The 18,397-nt window shown below is 47.3% G+C and overlaps 1 protein-coding gene across 7 annotated transcripts; it reads left to right on the top strand.

Annotated features, from left to right (window-relative positions):
• Positions 1–316: 316 nt before the first annotated feature.
• On the top strand, positions 317–18,045 carry LOC309345701 (sialic acid-binding Ig-like lectin 14). Of its 7 annotated transcripts, none has more exons than XM_081869012.1 (10): positions 317–383; positions 6,200–6,283; positions 8,151–8,300; positions 9,547–9,957; positions 12,923–13,225; positions 13,347–13,388; positions 14,151–14,402; positions 16,539–16,604; positions 16,728–16,979; positions 17,705–18,045. In XM_081869012.1, the coding sequence occupies exons 1-10, from the start codon at positions 356–358 to the stop codon at positions 18,031–18,033; spliced, it is 1,917 nt and encodes a 638-aa protein (XP_081725138.1). In that variant the 5' UTR covers positions 317–355; the 3' UTR covers positions 18,034–18,045. The 7 variants fall into 7 exon arrangements, with proteins under 7 accessions (XP_081725138.1, XP_081725140.1, XP_081725139.1 ...); XM_081869014.1 differs by lacking the exon at positions 317–383 and adding an exon at positions 1,199–1,217; XM_081869013.1 differs by lacking the exon at positions 317–383 and having other exon boundaries at positions 6,015–6,283; positions 9,547–9,831.
• Positions 18,046–18,397: the final 352 nt, after the last annotated feature.

Raw genomic sequence — 18,397 nt, 5'->3', positions numbered from 1 at the left:
AGTTTGGAGATGCCTGGAAATCAATTGTTATCGCGCCTGGGGGCTCCTACCAGCAGGACCTGCTGAGCTGAGGGCTGAGGACGAAGAAAGTTCATGCAACTGGAGTCCTGCCAGCCAGACCTCAGGTCTGCAACGGGCAGGTGGGTTTCAAGGTCACGCTCCTTGCTTTCAGTGAAACTGGTGCAGTTTTTAAAACGGAAGGCAAAACAAAACACCTTTCTCTGTAAGGAACTTTGCCCTGTGCTCAATTTGCAAATAAAACAGGAACTGAACCAAGCAAAAGAGATTACTGTCAGAAAGAGCATCATAAGCCTACTGGAGTCTCTCTCTCTTGTCTCTTGTCCCTTGCAAGCAGATGCCCCTGGAATGTTCAAGCTGTCCAGGTAAGTGGTTTGTTTGTTTCATTTACAGCTCACCTTTTCCTCCAAGGAGCTCAAGATGGCATACATGGTTCCCCCCTCCCATTTTCATCCCCTCAACAACCCTGAGAGGTAGATGAGGTTGAGAGACAGCGCCTGAGCACTGTCCCCCAGTGAGCTTTGTGGCTGAGTGGGGACTTGAACCCTGGTTTCCCAGGTTCCTAATAATCCGGCATTCTAACCACTGCCTGCCCAGTGGAACACTCTCCCATCAGATGTCAATGAGATAAATAACTGTGCAACTTTTAGAAGATGCCTGAAGGCAGCCCTGCATGGGGAAATTCTTAACCTTGGATGTTTTATTATATTTTTATAATTGGGTAACAATTGGCAGAGCAGACTGCAAGGTGCAATGGTGCCACCCCAAATTCCTACCTCAACTGGAAGGGGATTTGGGCAGGCGAAGGAGCAGCAGGGTCTCCTCTCTCGTTTGCATTCAGAGTTAGGGATGTCATGGTCTGCCCAACCCCATCTTTTTCAACCCATCCAAATTTCAGCCCCACATATCTGAAGAAGCAGATATGTCACCTTCACCCAGACCATTGGTTGTGTGGGCATCTTCTTGCCTGCTACTTTGCTGTTCTTGCTGCTGTTTTGATACTGTCTTTATTGGTTAGTTTCATGGTTTTGCTTCATGATGCCAATATGCCTCATGCCTGTTTTAGTTGTAGCACTTTTAAATTCTGCTCTGGCAGTGCTTTTTCTCTGGCTGTACTCAGTACTGACACCTTTTTTTTTTTTCCTAGAAAAAAAACCTCCACTGGTTAAAAATGTGGCACTGACTGCAACATCTTCATGGTGAGTATCGGTACTGTTTTCCCCCCGAAGAAAAGCGCTGTTCTGGGACCGTTCACTGAAGGTCAGGTTTAAGATGGGCCAGCAGGGGTGGGTGGGGGAATTCCTTAAGCCATCCAAGTCAGAAGTGATGGTAAGGAATATGCTGAGTCATGTGTAGATGGTAAAGGTAAAGGTAAAGGGACCCGTGACCATTAGGTCCAGTCGTGACCGACTCTGGGGTTGCGGCGCTCATCTCGCTTTATTGGCCGAGGGAGCTGGTGTACAGCTTCTGGGTCATGTGGCCAGCATGACTAAGCCACTTCTGGCGAACCAGAGCAGCACACAGAAATGCTGTTTACCTTCCCGCTGGAGCAGTACCTATTTATCTACTTGCACTTTGACATGCTTTCGAACTGCTAGGTTGGGTGGAGCAGGGACCGAGCGATGGGAGCTCCCCCCGTCACGAGGATTAAAACCACCAACCTTCTGATCGGCAAGACCTAGGCTCTGTGGTTTAACCCACAGCGCCACCCACGTCCCGTGTAGAAGGTAACACCCTGCAAATGTCTGATTGGTCCCCACTCCTGGACATCATGTGGATTCAAATGAAGAATTAGCAGGCATGAGCTTGGCACTTAGGCTGTCCCCATTGTGTGAAGCTGGCGGCAGACAGTTGTCATCTTGGGCCTAAGAGGGGAGCCAACATGACTGCTCATCCTTTTCCAGGATGATGAGGAACCATTAGTGAGCACACTTTGGGTTTGGACAGTCCACCAGCTATAAATCTACCTAACAGTAACCTTATCACAACATATTTTTCTCAGCGCTCACAGACTGACCATTTAACTATCTGTTCTTGGACCTTTTCAGGTATTGACATCAAGCTGGCAGGTTGGTAGTTACCTGTCTTCCTTTTTCCCTTTTTTGACGATGAGGACAACATTTGCCTGCCTCCAGTCTGCAGGGACCTCACTTGTTCTCTAAGAATTCTCAAAGATTATAGACAGAGGCTCTGAGAATATACCCACAAGCTCCTTTGGTTCCCTTGGGTGCAGCTCATCAGGCCCTGGAGATTTGAATTCTTTTAAAATAGCTCAGTGTTCACTTACTACCCCCTTTCCTATCTTGGGCTGCAGCTCCTTCCTTACATTGTTTATGCTGTTATTGCCAGGTTGGGTGCTGCTAACCCTCCAACATTTCTCTGATGAAAATAGGGACATCCCATTCCATAAGGATAATTTTACTATTTATACCCACACATCTTACTAGGTTGCCCCAGCCACTCTGGGCAGCTTCCAACACATATAAAAACATAATAAAACATTAAACGTTAAAACAAACTTCCTTATACAGGAAGTATAAGCCTTCAAACAGCTTGGGGGTTAGATAACTCCATACCCTCCAACATTTCTCCAATGAAAATAGGGACATCCTAAGGAAAAGCGGGACATTCCGGGATCAAATCAGAAACCAGGATGACTTCTCTAAATCAGGGACGTCCCTGGAAAATAGGGACATTTGGAGGGTCTGGAAGGCAGATGCAAAGTACAGTATTTTTCACTCTATAAGACGCACCAGACCACAAGACGCACCTAGTTTTTGGAGGAGGAAAACAAGAAAAAAAATATTCTGAATCTCAGAAGCCAGAACAGCAAGAGGGATCACTACGCAGTGAAAGCAGCAATCCCTCTTGCAGTTCTGGCTTCTGGGATAGCTGTGCAGCCTGCATTCACTCCATAAGATGCACACACATTTCCCCTTACTTTTTTTTGGGGGGGGGGAGTGAGTGTTATAGAGCAAAAAATACAGTAGGTGTTGAGCAGTTTCCTCTGTCGCCCAGCAGCATTTCTCTGTCTTCTCCACACCGAGGATCTACTAATTTGCTTGTTCTTCCTCTTTCTTTGAACATAGCCAAATAAACATTTTAATACTATTTTTAACCTCTCTTGCAAGCCTGGCCTCATTCTGGACTTTTCCCCTCCTGACCTCCCTGCAGCTGTTGGCTGCTTCAGTATACTCTTCCTTTGTGACTCCCCCTTTCTTCCATTTCTTATACACCCCCTTCTTAAATCTCAGCTCCTTATGCATTACCTTTAAATCAGACTTGGACCAGACCGCCCTTCAAAGAGTGGACTGTGTAAAGTAGGACACATGCTGACCCATTGATGGACCACGGCACATGACCGGAAAGTTGGTCAACATTGGATGAGTTGTGGCTTCTCTTTATCCCTGTGTAGAAATCTCAAGGGTCACCTCACCACTTTCCCCACAGTTGCCCACCCTGTTGTCTCAAGCAGGGGACATCAGGTAGATCCAATTAGACCACCTCCATTATTTGGACGCAGGGCTCTCTCTTGCGGGCTTGCTGAGCCAGGCCTGGTGGCCTTTGTTCTGAGCTTTGTCAGAGGCATTTTGAAGCAGCAAGTGCTGCATTATGAAACCAGATTTGAGACAGGATTTGCATGCCTATCTTGCAATTTCCATCCAGTCACAAGCCTTCCTCAATGGTCACACCATCCTTTCACCAAGGAAAGTCCAATCCGTGTGCAGACACGTTGTGCCATTGCCTCAAAACTGAATTTCCCACTTTCATCTTTGCCTTTAACTTATGTCTGTGGGCACATCTATGCTATCAGTTTAAAACTGTTTTAACCGCCCTGGTTTCCTCGAAGAAACCCGGTGACTGCAGTTTCCTAGGCTGGGTGTGTGGAGATAAGCACCTGTACCACAGCCATGCAATTCTCTGCACAGAGCTATGGTTCCCAAGAACCACAAGAGAGCCAGTGTGGTGTAGTGGTTAAGAGTGGTAGACTCGTAATCTAATGAACCGGGTTTGCGTCTCCACTCCTCCACATGCAGCTGCTGGGTGACCTTGGGCTAGGCACACTTCTCTCAGCCCCACTCACCTCACAGAGTGTTTGTTGTGGGGGAGGAAGGGAAAGGAGAATGTTAGCCACGTTGAGACTCCTTAGGGTAGTGATGTCAAATCCAAACTACTCCTCCTCCTCCTCCTCCTCCTCCTCCACCTCCTCCTCCTCCTCCTCCTCTTCTTCTTCTTCTTCTTCTTCACAAGTGTAGCATACCAAAATCCTTCTATGCTGTTTCTTTTCCACAACCAAGGCAAGTGGGATGGAATGGTTTTTCTTGCCTGCTTCGAAATGGCATTTGGACTATCCTGCCCCCTCTTTCTCTCCCACTCCCAGTTACATCTCCCCTCCTCCTGGGCCAGCCCACCCATAAGGTGGGGAGAGGTAGCTGCCTTGGGCGCAGGTGGCATCTCCCCTTGGGCACCTCACCGCCTCTGCTGCTGGTGCAGAAATGGTTCCAGAAGCAGTGCCAGCTTTTGGCAAGATCTCGCTGGAAGCTGCCACCATGCAACCCAGGCAGGGGAGACTGTGGTGGTGGTGCTGGGGAGCCTACAGAGGCACTGCCTCTTTGGCTCCTGCCTCCCCAAATTAACATACCGTAGAGTTCTGGTGCTCTAAATTCAGGAGGTGGTTGCAGCTAGCAACCCACTGGACTAATCCATGGTGGATTTAATTCTGGTGGTAAATTCTTAGATGCCCATTTAAGCTGTAATTCTCAGCAACTTGGATTCAGAGGCATGATACCTTCAACAGCAGCAATTGAATATCCCCCATCGTGGCTAGCAGCCTTTGACAGCCCTCTCCTCCATGAATTTGTCGAATTCTCTTTTAAAGCCGTCTATGCTAGCAGACAGTGCTTCTTCCTGTGGCAGTGAGTTCCATAGTTCAGTTATGCACCACATTCTTTTATCTGCTCTGAATCTTCCAACATTTGGCTGCATTGGATGTTCCTGAAGAATGGTGTTATGAGGGAGAGCTGTCCATTTATTCCCATCCACTGCTTCCAGATACTTGCTGCCTGGGACACAAGCCTATGGCACATATTTGCATGTGGCAATTTGCGTCTTGGGTTAGTCACACTTCTCTGAAGTCTCTCAGCCTCACTCACCTCACAGAGTGGTTGTTGTGGTGGAGGAAGGGAAAGGAGATTGTTAGCCGCTTTGAGACTCCTTAGGGTAGTGATAAAGCGGGATATCAAATAAAAAACTCTTCTTCTTCTTCTTCTTGCATGTGCTCGGGGTTTTTTTATGGCTAGATGCCTCTGAGCCAACTGAGATGGCTAGTGGCTGGAATTTCCCAAGCATGGGACTTTTGCAGTGTGTGTGTGTGTGTATGTGTGAGCAAACCTTTCTAAAGGGTCAGGAGAACCAGGATTTGACAATGCCCCAAATTTAGAGGGAAGAGCATTAGTGAAAGTGGCCAGGGTTACTGCTTTGAATTTCATTTTCTTTAAACCCCCTCCCCCCCCCAGCTTATTGCATTAATATTCCAATCCTCCCTCCACAAAGAGTTTAAGTCTGGCAAACATGTTTCTCTGCTCTGACCTATTTTATCCTCACAACAACCCTCCGCTGTTGGTTAGGTAGAAAGACTGGCCTGAGAACAACCAGCAAACATCATGGCTGAGCAGGAGATTTGAACCAACATCCTAACCCATGGGTAGGCAAACTAAGGCCTGGGGGCCGCATCCGGCCCAATCACCTTCTAAATCCGGCCCACTAATGGTCTGGGAATCAGTGTGTTTTTACATGAGTAGAATGTGTCCTTTTATTTAAAATGCATCTCAGGGTTATTTGTGGGGCATAGGAATTCATTCTTCTTCTTTTTTCAAAATATACTCTGCCCCCCCCCCCGCAAGGTCTGAGGGACAAAGTACCGGCTCCCTGCTGAAAAAGTTTACTGACCCCTGTCCTAACCAATACACCACATTGGGTTCTACTATATTTTATCCACTCAGGGTGAAGCTAATGTCAAGCTTCAGTTGTGATATCTTGAGATTTCATATATGATAGAAGGGGGAAATGCCTGAGAAAGCTATCTCCCCCCACCTCTCCTCCTCCTGCTTGCACAAGACGTTTTGCAGAGACTTCTGCTTTTCTGGTTCCTGTCTATTATTTCCCCTTCTGCGTTTAGCAGAATTCTCATCGAGGGTCAGGACCACAGGCGGAAAGACAGAGCCAACCAGGAGGTGCATCTCTCGCTGCAAGTCAAAACGGACAGGTCAGGAGAAATTCTGGGTCTGGACAGGGAATTGTAGTGTGTAACACCATACATTTAAAGCACACCCCCTGCCCCCCCCAATACTGTGAATGGTCTTTTTTTTAAAAGCTGCTCTGAATCATAAGAGGCAAGCTACCATTCCTTGGGGCAGAAAATGTGCTTAAGATGTGTTTTAAAGACATGGTGCATACACCATCCAGAATGTCTTAGTTGTCTTTACTTTGAACCCCACCCAAAGCGGTAATGGTTCACAATAAGAGGTTCAGTAAGCAGATGTTTGGGAGGTTCTTTTGAGGGTTGGGGAGCAGAGCCAACCCTACTATTGGGCAGGATGAGGGAGCTGCTTCAGGCGGAAAGCTGATTTAAGGTGTTGCATCAAAATAACTTGCCTTGCTTTTGGTACTATGTACGTGTGTGTGTGTGTGTGTGTGTGTGCTCCACCTCAAGCACCAAAATGTCTTGGGCTTGCCCTGGTTTTGAAGAAGGCTTTTCTCTCTCTTTCTTTCTCTCTTTCTCTCTCTCCCAATCTCAGAGAAAGGAGCAAAAGAGGCTGTTTTCCCCCAGGGCGAATACTGCAGAACAAAACACAGCCAAGAGTGGGAAGGTTCTGGGACGGGTCGTTCTCTTGTTTCTTGCATTTATTATGCAGGTGCAACAACACACAACAAAGAGCTCATCCAGACTAGCATTTGCACTGTGTTTCTAGGCTCAGGTCTTTGCTTTCAAGCTCCCTGCCGGAGTACTCCCCCTGGTTTCTCTCAGCGTCTCATTTCCCTTGTCTTTAGTTCTCCACATTTCCACATCATTGAGGGCTTATCCTCCCCTTCAAGCTGCTATTTGCCTCACAAGGGTGACAAATAGCAACCAGAGATGAGGAATTTCATCTGTGGAAACAACATGGAGGGAGATAGAGGGAAGCAACATGGAGGGGGACAGCTGCCTTTCCTTGAAGATGCTGGGGTCCCCATCTATTTCAGAGGACCCTATCGACTGTTTTGAAACAGAGATCTCCTGGATCGCTTGCCATTTGGCTGTTGGATGAAGAGATTAGTTAAATATGAGCTCTTTGAATATCTCTAGAGATGTGTATGTTTAAAATGTTCGGTGGCATTGAAACTGTGCATCCTGACTGAATAGCTCCTGGATCCCGAACACAATCAAGCTTTTCTGGGTCAATCTAGAATTGGTCCAGAGCTGGTCAGGGTAGCCCTGGATCACCCGGGAGGGGGGCAATTGTGTCCTTCTTCCTCTTCAGTCTTCTCCTTCTTCCTCACTCATCGCTGTCCAAAAAACACAATCAAGCAGCTGCACTTGGCTCTTCAGCTCCACAACTACCGCATGCATTTGACTCTACTGTTGCCTGTGCAAAGCGACTGGCTCCACTCAGTGTGTGTGTGTGTGTGTGTGTGTGTGTGTGTGTACCAGTACGGAGACTCCCTCAGCGCTCCCACACCCCTTCATGAAAATGCTTCCTGAGCTCATATGCTAGTAGAGGGCAGGATCAGAGAATCAACTGGTCCGCCATTGGGCCTGGTGCCTGATACCAGCTCCCCACAGAGCACGACCTTGGGGAATCCTGCCATTTTCCATTCTGTGGACATGACCAGCGTAGCTGTCACTGAGACAGGAGCGCAAGCTTGCTGGGAATGTTAGAAATGGGGAAATTGAGGCTGGGGCTGGTGGCCCTTGCGAGCCTAGCGTCTGAGCTCATGCTAGACTGTGGCATTGGAATGAGAGATTTTGTGGCTAATGTTGCTTCCACATTTTGATTCTTTCTGAAACTATGGGTTCTGAGTATCTTCCCTGCTTCAGCCAGCGCTGCTCACTTTGTGCCTCATGCTCCTCTTCTCTTCTTTCTTTGCCCCAGAGCTCCAGCCTCAGAAAGAAGCCTCCAGTTCAAAAAAGATGCCAAAAGACAGAAGGACAATACAACTCATGAACCTTCCCTGGGGGATGAAGAGCCCAGCCTCATCGATGGCGACGGTGACACTGTTGATCCTTGCCTTTCTCTGCAAAGGTAGATATGGTTCACGACAACACTGGGGAACCTTCAGCCTTTCCAGATATTGTTAGACTCTAGATGTTATCAGCCCCAGCCAGCTCAGCCCACCCTCAAGGAAGATGGGAGCTGGAGTCCCTCAACTTTTGAAGGCTCACATTTTCTCCAACCTTGGTGTAAAGAAATGAGAAAATGTGTTCTTCTGAGTGTTGCTTCCTAAGAGGGAAGGACCAAGGCTGAGTTTGGAAACTGACTGCTTGTGATTAAAGGGCTGGTGCCATGCTGTTTTTATTGTAGTATCCTGTATATTTTAAAGTGTGTGTTTGTGTTTATATAGCTTTAATGTTTAATTGTTTTTAATTATTGGGTTTTTAAAAATGTTTTTAGCTGTTCTTATTTTTATCTCTATGCCAACATGAGTCCCTGTCAGGAAAAAGGTGGGGAATGAATGAATTGCAAAAAAAATACTCAAGTTAAACCTGAGCATCTCCACAAACTGGGAGAGGTTCCTGTCTGGGACACTGGAAAGGCACCACCCATCAGAGTAGATGGACCAGTGGATGGACTCAGCATAAGGCAGCTTCTGATCAGGTCCAGGTTTTGGGTGGTCCTTGATCAAGACACCCTCCACACATGCCCCTTCCTCACAGAGTCTCCCTTTCACTGCAGGAGCTCCAGAGGGTTCTTATCACTGAGCCCCCACTGGGATAAGGGCTCTTGACAGACACCCAACCATGCCACCTCTTGCGGCCAGCCCTGCTTCCTATGTTTCTCCTAAGTTTTGCTCACTTCATAGTTTATTTTAAGAGTGAAGAATTTGAAAACTTGGAAATGGTGAGTCCTGAGTACAAATGGCAGGAAGAGCTCCAGTGTGAGGCCTAAGGAACACCGGAATATCCCTGGGTTCAGGGTCCTTGGTCAGGGGGCTTGAGAGACCTTCTTCCTTCTGACTGAGAGTGTGTGTGGCACCTGCTAGACACTCACACCTGAATGTCCTCCTCCTTCTTGCCCTGGCCCAGGAAATGCTTCCCCCTGAGGTCCTGCTACTGTGGTAGGTGGTTGGGAAGTCCTGGGACTGGAGACCCACCATAATCCCCAGGTGCTGCTGCTCCAGACAACCCTTGATTTTTGTGTGTGCTGTTGACTGTGCAGAATGTTCTTCTTGAGGTGTACAATATGCTGGCAAGAGGGTCAGCTGCAAAACTGGTCTTTGCTAAGCATCAGCCCACAAACCAGTGAACTCCTTCCTTCTTTCCTTTGGCAGGTCTGCGGAGTCAGCTCCCGGGATATGAACTTAAAGCGCTAGAGGCTGTCACCGTGCAGAGAGGTCTCTGTGTTCACATTCCCTGCAACTTCACTTATCCCACTTCTGAGGATCGGTATCCTGGGGAATTATACGTCTACTGGATTAAGGACAATAGTGCTGGGTCCTATATTGGCAACATCTGGCACAAAAATCTTGGTAGTATTGTTTCCAGTAGTGACAAGGATCAAACAATTGCCTCATTTGCTGGGAATCGTTTCCAGTTGACTGGAAATCCATCAGAAGGTGACTGTTCCTTTAGCATCAATGATGTTAAATTTGAGGATGGAGGGCAGTACTTTTTTCGATTTGAGAAAGGAACCTTAAAATTCAGCTATTCTCGTTATATTTTACCTCGTGTTTCTGTGACAGGTAAGAGGTTCCTACTTCTTTATTTGCTTCCTTGTTCCCTGTTTTGTGCTTTTTCATGCTGTAAAGGGGGGGAAAGGCTCTGCCTACAAATATCCCTGGACCTCTGGACGTTATGCTGATGCCAAAGGGACAGGAGGTACAAGTGCTCCACGCTTCCTGTTCCTCTCCATTATTGTAATGCCAAAATTAGATCATTAGCATCTCCAAATGTCTGGATACTTTACACAGCTCACTAGAGGGAAGAACTCTCTCATGGATTCTATGCTGACAGTCTGGAGAAACAGGAAACTGGAGGCATTTTCTCCTTCACTTCCAGCTGCCATCCCATCACCTGCTTCTTCTCCTTCCCCCAGCCTCTCTCCACAGCTTCCTCAATGGCAGGAGAAGCAGAGAGGTATTCTCTTGCCACCTTTGAAATCAGCCTCAGTGCAGATCTGGAACATTGTCCTAATCCACTGCACCCTGAATTCTAGGACCAGAGGGTGCTTTGGGTGGGGGACATTTATTTCGTTCATAGCCCTCATTCCAGGGGCCACATGCAAGTGGTGGGCAGGGCCAGAAGCACACATGGAGGGAGCCTCTAGCAAATGTGGGCAGAGCAACAGGTGTGTCTCTTATCTTTGTCCAGGCCTCAAACTCAGGTCACTTTCCCATAGCTGACTGGTTTTAAGGTGAGTGCACAGTGGGTTTGAGGCACAGGGCTAAAATTAGGGGCACTTTGCTCCTCCCCTGTTTCTCCTGCTGCTGTTCTGCACAGAGCTAGGCCTTGATTTGGCTAAGCATGGAGGTGGAGAACCTTCCCCTTGATGGGGTGGGGCAGGTGATTTTACAGGAGATTAAGCCTCTGCTAAATGTCTGAGCCCCAAACAAACCATGAGCAGTTAGCTAAAAAGCAAGCCTATGCTACAGCTCATGGTTTCTTTTGGAGAGAAACAAATCATGAACCTGAGTTTGGATCAGTGGTTCCCAATTAGGAGTCCATTGACTCCTGGGGGTCTGCAGAATATACACAGCATTTGCCTTCCCCCCCCAACTCATTTTTTGTCATTGTTGCATGGTATTTCACAAATTTTATTGTCTGTTTTAGCACTCTGCAATTTTTCAATAAATTGGCCAAAATCACTTTTAAAATCACACCACAATAACGATTTTGACCCAGTAATATGCAGCAATATATCACTCCTTGCTTAAGGAAGAGCAAGGCAGCCGATTTTAAGGCAACACCGAAATCGCACGATAACACTGCTGATAACACTGCTGATCTGAGCTGCCTTCCCTCACGCCAAGGGAGACCAGGGCAGCCGATCACTGCCTTCTCCTCTCACTGATGGAGAACAGGGCAGCTGACTGCTCTCACTTCAAGGAATTGTGGCACTACCTTCCCCTGGCACGGACTCAGAGCAGCTTTTCTTAGTCAGCAGGAAAGCAGCAGCAGCCACAGTGGATGTGCTTCTTCACTGGCTGCCCCCCTGATTGTGGCTTGATGCACCCCACCCCCTCCCACTCAAACTATGTAATGGGGGTGACTCCGCTTCCTCTCCTCCCCCCCAGCCATCGAATCTCTGTGGTTGCTCCTTCCCCCATGCCCAATCTCCAGTTTCAGACATAGTGATATATGGGAACATGGTGATGTTTAGCTGCTGATATATAACAATGTTGAATACCAGATATCTCTCAGCCCTAGTATGGTTTTTTTAGTATACCTAAAATCCTTTGCTTATTAAAGGCTACCCCACATTTTGTTCAAAAAATTGCTTTGCAGAGGTAACTACCATAGAGCTATCAAAATGTTCAAAAGTAGGGGGACTGGGGCTTGGCTTTTGGAAAATAGGGGGTCCTTAGTAATTAGTTAATTGGGAACCACTGGTTTATATTAACATTCTGCCAAACCATGGCTTAGCTCCTGGCAACATGGCAGGAGCAAAACACCTTTGATTTGGGTCCCCTGCACCGACACAGTGTGCATTCACCTTCAAACAATAGTTCAGTTAGGGCTAAGGTGATATGCAAGCCAGGCTTGCATTGGCTACATGGCATTCAGGGAAATGTCAGCTGTTTCTACATGGTCATCCACCTCTTTCCATCCAGGCAATCTAGACACATTACCACAGTTCAACAACCCATTCCTGGAAGAAGGTGTGCGCATGGAGGGGGTGGGGAGTGTGGACAGGGGAGTTCTGGATTTGTTCCATGTCTCCTAGGTGGAATCTACACACATATAAAAGAACGCTAAGGAAATGTTTGTGTTTTTTTTAAAAAAAATTCCACTGAATTTGCCATGGCTCACCATCACCATCTAGTGTCACATTTCTATATATCACTTTGCAACACACTTGAATGGTTTTATTTGCAAGAGTACAGTTGAGTCCCTAGAAATTGCCCTCTCCAAGCTCCTCACCCCACGACAAAAGATATGCAGGCCTGCTTCCTATTCCCCTGTATGCAAGTGAGCAGTTTGGGTGGGTGGCCATTTGCTTCAGAAAAAATAGATTAAGGGTTAAGTGACCCCTCCTCAGCCTGTGCTCTTCTTTTGATGAAAGACAGATCCCTCCTGTGGCTGCTGCATTAAAGGTGTCATTTCCCCCCCTCTTTTCTTCCTGTGTCTCCCAAATCACATCTGGCTTCATCCTCCAATTCCAGGATCCTGAGTATCAAACATCATGTTCAGCAGCATAGTGGCAGCCATCAAGATTTCTCCCTCTCCAGGCTGAGTCCACAATGGGCAGAAACATTGACCAACATTGGTAGAGAAAGCAGACCATTGCATGGGGAATCAGTCTACTAAGGGAGAGACACAAAGTTATTGTTAAAGGACAAACGAAAGAATGGCAGGATTTGCCACAAAGTGGGGGGTAAAGTAGTGCTGGTGACCATCCATAATTCAGTACTCCTGTGTCCTGTTCCCTAGTTACTTTAGTCTGTGAATTTTCTTCTGATCCCATCCTGGGGACTTTTGTTTTCTCAGAGCTGACAGAGAAGCCAAAGATCCTGAACTCTTCGGAGGTGGTTTTGGGGAAGAGCGTCACCCTCATCTGCCAGGCGCCAGGGACCTGCCCATGGAAGGAATCATGGAGCCAGCCTCAGATCTCATGGAGTAATTGGCCAACAACTGCACAGAACCATCAGCACAACAATGGGAGCTGGACCTTTGCTTCTGGCTTCACCTTCATACCTACTTTGCAGGATCAAGGCAGAGCCATCACTTGCAGTGTCTATTACCGTGCAGTTGGGAGAACAGTTGTGAATACACTCTCTCTTGAAGTGGTCTGTGAGTAGCTCCCGTAGCTCAGTACTGCTTTCCCCTCCCATGAACAGCCAACAGTTCTTTCTACCCCATGCAAGCTAATTTACTCCTTTCATGCTCCCCTCACTATTTTCTTATGTTTCAGACCCACCTCAGGACATCAGAATCACAAGGCCTGGACACCCTGGTGAGATACAAAACTCTTAAGACTTTTTGCACATCCCCATCCTCACTGAGCTCTGCTGGACAACCAATAGCTGCTTCGGGATCTCAGAGTGGGGATTGTGCAGGAGGAAGGGTTTTAGAGATGGCTGGGAGTTGTGGCAGAGCCCAGGATGGTGGTTTGGGGGGGGGAGTTGAAGACAAACTGGACGGTAACAGGGAGGAGCTGGGCTCACTGGGTCTTTCCAGCAGCCATGCCATGCATGCATCCTTGCACCCGAACCAAAATTCACTCCCCACTGTAGAACCCTTCCGGCTCTTGACCTGAGTCTCCTCTTTTAGTTGCCATGTGGTTTCTGTTTGATGGGACTGTTCTATTGCATATTTCAATTGTGGGTGTTTATATTTTAATGTTTGTGCAATTGGCTTTTGTACTTCGTAAGCCATTTAGAATCCTATGTTGGCATTAAGTTGTATATTAAAGGGGAATGAGAAGGAAAAGAAATGGGCCCAAGTCTTCCCAGTGGAAGGCAAAACAGGGGATATTATTATTTTTTCTCTTGCCAGTTGAACTGGCAGAGAAATGAGGGGATTATCTCTCTTTTTGCAAAACTATGGCCCAAAGCTGTCTTGAACCAATTATAATTAATAATCATTGTAAAGATTTGCAGACCTGGTGTCAACCATCCTTCTTCAAAATACACAAGAACACCTCAGCACTGAATGAGGATTCCTTAGCATCAAGCATCCCAGGACCAATTGTGATCTAATTGCATTTCTCTTACAGATTTCTCCGCGCAGAAAGAAAAGCTGGTGGTCCAAGAAGGTGACACCGTCAGCCTGCTTTGTGAAGCTCAGGGCAAACCTATTCCCTCTGTGACATGGCTGAAGAAGAACAAGCCCCTAAAGAACCATATGCAGGGCAGTAAAGAAACTCTTCAACTGTCCAACATTAAATCAGAGGATACTGGGATGTATCAATGTCAGGCAGAGAATCTACATGGCTCAATCAGGAAGAATATTTCAGTGATTGTGCAATGTAAGAGATGGGGAGTGGGAAGTTCCTTGGGGGCATTAACCTGGGAAACTCCATTGTATGCTAAGTGGCTTGACCTGCAACTAATACCAGCATGCTTCCACTAAGGGGACCTCTGCAAATGTACACGGCTGTGGCTGCATTGCACAGTGTGTCAGCCAAGTAGTGTGAGATGCAGCTTTTGACAGCTTCATCACAAGTTCAGGAGCCCCATGATGAGCTTACATATTTGCAGAAGCTTTCTAAGAAGTTAGTTTCAGGATGCATAAGTGCAGCCCCAGGGGCAAAACCACAAATTCAGGTCACTGAACATAACCCTTGTCTGAAATCTGTGGGAGTATCCTCATTCACCAGGAGAGGGCATATTTATGCAACCTCTCATCAGAATGACAGCTCTCTAATATTAAATGCAAAGGCCAAACTTAGAAGTTTTTTGTTCACATATCTGTCCTGCCCATAAAGTAGGATGTGGCTCTGATGTTTTGTAAGAAAAGGTCTGGGTGGACAATGGAGGAGAATGGCTGGATGTCCATCTCCCACCTGCCGATATTCTGTTGCTTCAAGACCTTTTCGTCTAATGAGCATCTCATGAATATCCCCAGGTGGCAGTGGTCTCACTGTTTGCTACCTGGAGATGCAGAACATAGTTCCTTTGGTTATCCAAGGAAAAGGCTCCCATAAGGATGCTGCTTGTGGGGACCTAAGTCGTTTTGCAATCTTCCCCCTCTCAGGTACTCTGTGATAGCCTCATAGGTGGGCCTTGTGTTTAGATGTTGGGGTGTTGCACAACCCAATACTCTGAAATTCATTTGGCATACCGAGAATCTGCATTGTCTTTTTTATGAGCAATTTTCTGGTCATCATGATGTGTTTGTGTGTGTATACAGTGCTTTTTTCTAAAAAAATATGTTTAGGGGTACAGTGGTAACTTGGGTTAAGAACTTAATTCGTTCTGGAGGTCTGTTCTTAACCTGAAACTGTTCTTAACCTGAAGCACCACTTTAGCTAATGGGGCCTCCTGTTGCTGCTGCACTACCACTGCACAATTTCTGTTCTCATCCTGAAGCAAAATTCTTAACCTGAGGTAATGTTTCTGGGTTAGCGGAGTCTGTAACCTGAAGCATATGTAACTTGAAGCGTATGTAACCTGAGGTACCACTGTACTCTTTTTCCTACTCATATTGAAATACTGCCAAACTTAGATTCACAAAATGTTTAGGGTATGCATCCCCCTGCATCCCCCCCAGAAAACCCCCCACTCTGTGTGTGTGTGTGTGTGTGTGTGTGTGTGTGTGTAGCTTAGAAAAGGATTTATGCCCTTCTTCTTTCTCTATTCCCCTCTGTTTCCTTTTTCAAAAAATGCAATAATCTGATTAGCAATGACGACGCTAATAGGAACAGAATAAAGTAAACATTTGACTAGCAGAATGTCACCGGCTAAGTTTTACTCCGAGTAGATCCATTGAAATCAATGGACTTTAGGCATGTGCATTCATGTCAATGAGTCTACTCTGTGACAGATTAGCACTGGGATACAACCCCAAATGCACCAAGATTATGGACAATGGAGGACAGACCTGTATCCGAACAGGAGGTAAAAGACGCAGCCTAGATTGCAGTCACAACAGTGCAGCGTTTTTGTGTCAAAATATGGTGCTTTTTCATCTTGCTCTGTCTGCTCTGTGTACACTGGGCAGGGGAAGAGCACTTTCCTGGACGGTCATTGCTGACCCCACCTTTCCAGCAGACAGTACAGGCTGATCCATTGAGGCAAACGGGGCACTGACCCACCAACCTCAGCCCACCCTTAGACAGCCCCTACTTGCTGCCTTCTTACTTACAACCAGCTTCAGGGGTGGCCCAGGCTGCCAGCTTTCCCCTCCTTGGTCTCCATTTTACCCATCTAGAGCTCAGCAGGGCAGACAAGAATAGCGATATAACTGGATTTAGCTGGCTCTACCTGTCTCTGGCTCCACCTCTCATTGCTTCTGGATCTGCTTGCCATTGGTGGTCTCCCTCCCTTCCAGCTAGCCAGTCCCAATGCCACCAGAAGGCCCTTTCTTGCACAGCAACGGGCCTCTCATTCACCCATGTAAAGGCTCTTCTCTTGTTGATTCAACATTGATATGTCTGTTCCAGATCGCCCAAGGACAATGACGTTCACTGTCACCCATGCACACAGGAGGGACCCAGCACTAGCTCGAGGTACCAGAGAGTTTTAGGGTGCAAAAGTCAGCACACGGATCCTTTCTCCTCTGGAGGATAAGGCTGGCTTCAGCAGGGCAGCTGCTGTTTCACAGACATGACGGCACTTTCCTGTGATTACAGGTTGCCCCAGGGAAGTAGCCAGTGGCTCCCAGTTGACGGTTCAGGAAGGCAACTTATTGCGGCTGCTCTGCAAGGCCGATAGCAACCCTGCAGCCACTACGAGCTGGTTCAAGGAAGGCAGGGCCTTGGAGAAGCTGCCAGATGACTGGCTGGAGCTGGTCAATGTGAAAGCAGAGGATCAGGGTGACTACAGGTGCCAGGCTCAGAACTCCATAGCTTCTGCTGAGGGATTCCTCCACCTCCTTGTGGAATGTGAGTGAGGGTGTCAGGGTTTGGGTCAACCACTGGGACTCCCTGCTGCAGGGGAACCGTTAAGGGTGCTGATCTCCCATGCTGCAGGACACCCCTTTTCCTCTGCTGGGCTGCATTTGAGGTTCGGTGTGAAAACACCAAGTGAGATTTACATCCCACCCAAATAGCTGCCTAGCGTAGTGTTCCTATTTAGGGAGGCCAACTCCCTTTTTCATTAAGGGGTTCCTGAGCCTCCAATAGCAGCATGGGCAGAAGAAACCCATTCAGTGCCTCTTTTGCTATTGTTGCTGCCCCGTGACTGGAAAAGCCCAGGCCGCATTGTTTTCTCCCACGAGAGGTGGTGGACTCTCCTTCCTTGGATGCTGGATGGCCATCTGTCATGGGTACTTTAGCTGAGATTCCTGCATTGCAGGGGGTTGGACTAGATGACCCTTGGCGTCCCTGCCAACTCTAAGATTCTATGAGACACAGCTCTTAAGTTCTAGTAAACCATTCCTGTAAATTCTGTTTTTATTTTCAAACTGGACACAAGGGGGGAAAAAACTCCTTGCCTTCTGAACCCAAGCCGAAGCAGGATTTTACCTTATGCAACAGGGTAGGGAACTAGGGTGGCAGCAGTGTCTGCTCCTGGCTGCCTCTAGTGGATGAATTGTGGTATTGCAACTGGTGCAGTTATTAGCTAGATCGGAATGTGTTCTTCACCTTGTCTACTTGGTTCTCTTCAGATGCCCCCAAGCTCAGCAAAACTCCCCAGAAAAACACTATCTGTTGGCGCAAGGACAATGGCATCCTCTGCAACTGTTCCCTGCACTCCAGGCCTCCACCTCAGATCCATTGGCAACTGGGTGGGATGACTGTAGCTGAGAACACCAGCACGGCAGACCTGAAAGTCTCTTCGTCAGTCCAGAAGAATGAGGTCACCAGCTCCCTAATTTGGACAGGTAGCCCGGATGGCGACCTCAGCATCATCTGTCTTGGGAACAATTCTCTGGGAGTCTACACCATGCAATTCCTCCTTAGTTCCTTGAAAACAGGTGAGACTCCACCAGACTGAGAAATCCTGACTTTTGCACCCTGATTCTAAAGTACATTTAATTACAAGTGAACCTCATTTATTTCTGTAGATCGGGGATTGCCAGAATGGTGTCTCCACCCATTTCACCCTTACTGAAAAATGATGCCAATTAAAACTAGCATCTTAATTTTTGACTTTATTTTACCTGTTTGTGTTAAACTACCTGGAGATGTTTAAAAATAAAATGAGCAGCAAATGATGATCATTGTCATCATCATCATTTGCTTTTGGGAAATGAAGGAAGGAGGATGGGGACCAGGATTCCTGATTTCCAATCCCAGTTTTCTTTGAGATCTTGGTTTATCATTGCAGGAGGAAGCCATTCAGCACTGCTCCTCTCTGG

This window comes from Podarcis erhardii (assembly GCF_964252035.2).
Source record: "Podarcis erhardii genome assembly, chromosome: 7".
Lineage (NCBI taxonomy): Eukaryota > Metazoa > Chordata > Lepidosauria > Squamata > Lacertidae > Podarcis > Podarcis erhardii.
Note: the sequence above shows the minus strand (reverse complement) of the source record. Positions and strands in the feature narration are given on the sequence as shown.

Coding starts and splice junctions, on each gene's coding strand:
- LOC309345701 (XM_081869010.1), top strand. CDS start 6,085: ATGCCTGAGAAAGCTATCTCCCCCCACCTCTCCTCCTCCTGCTTGCAC. Junction 13,226..13,346: donor ACTCTCTCTTGAAGTGGTCT/GTGAGTAGCTCC, acceptor CTTATGTTTCAG/ACCCACCTCAGGACATCAGA. Junction 14,403..16,538: donor TATTTCAGTGATTGTGCAAT/GTAAGAGATGGG, acceptor TGTCTGTTCCAG/ATCGCCCAAGGACAATGACG.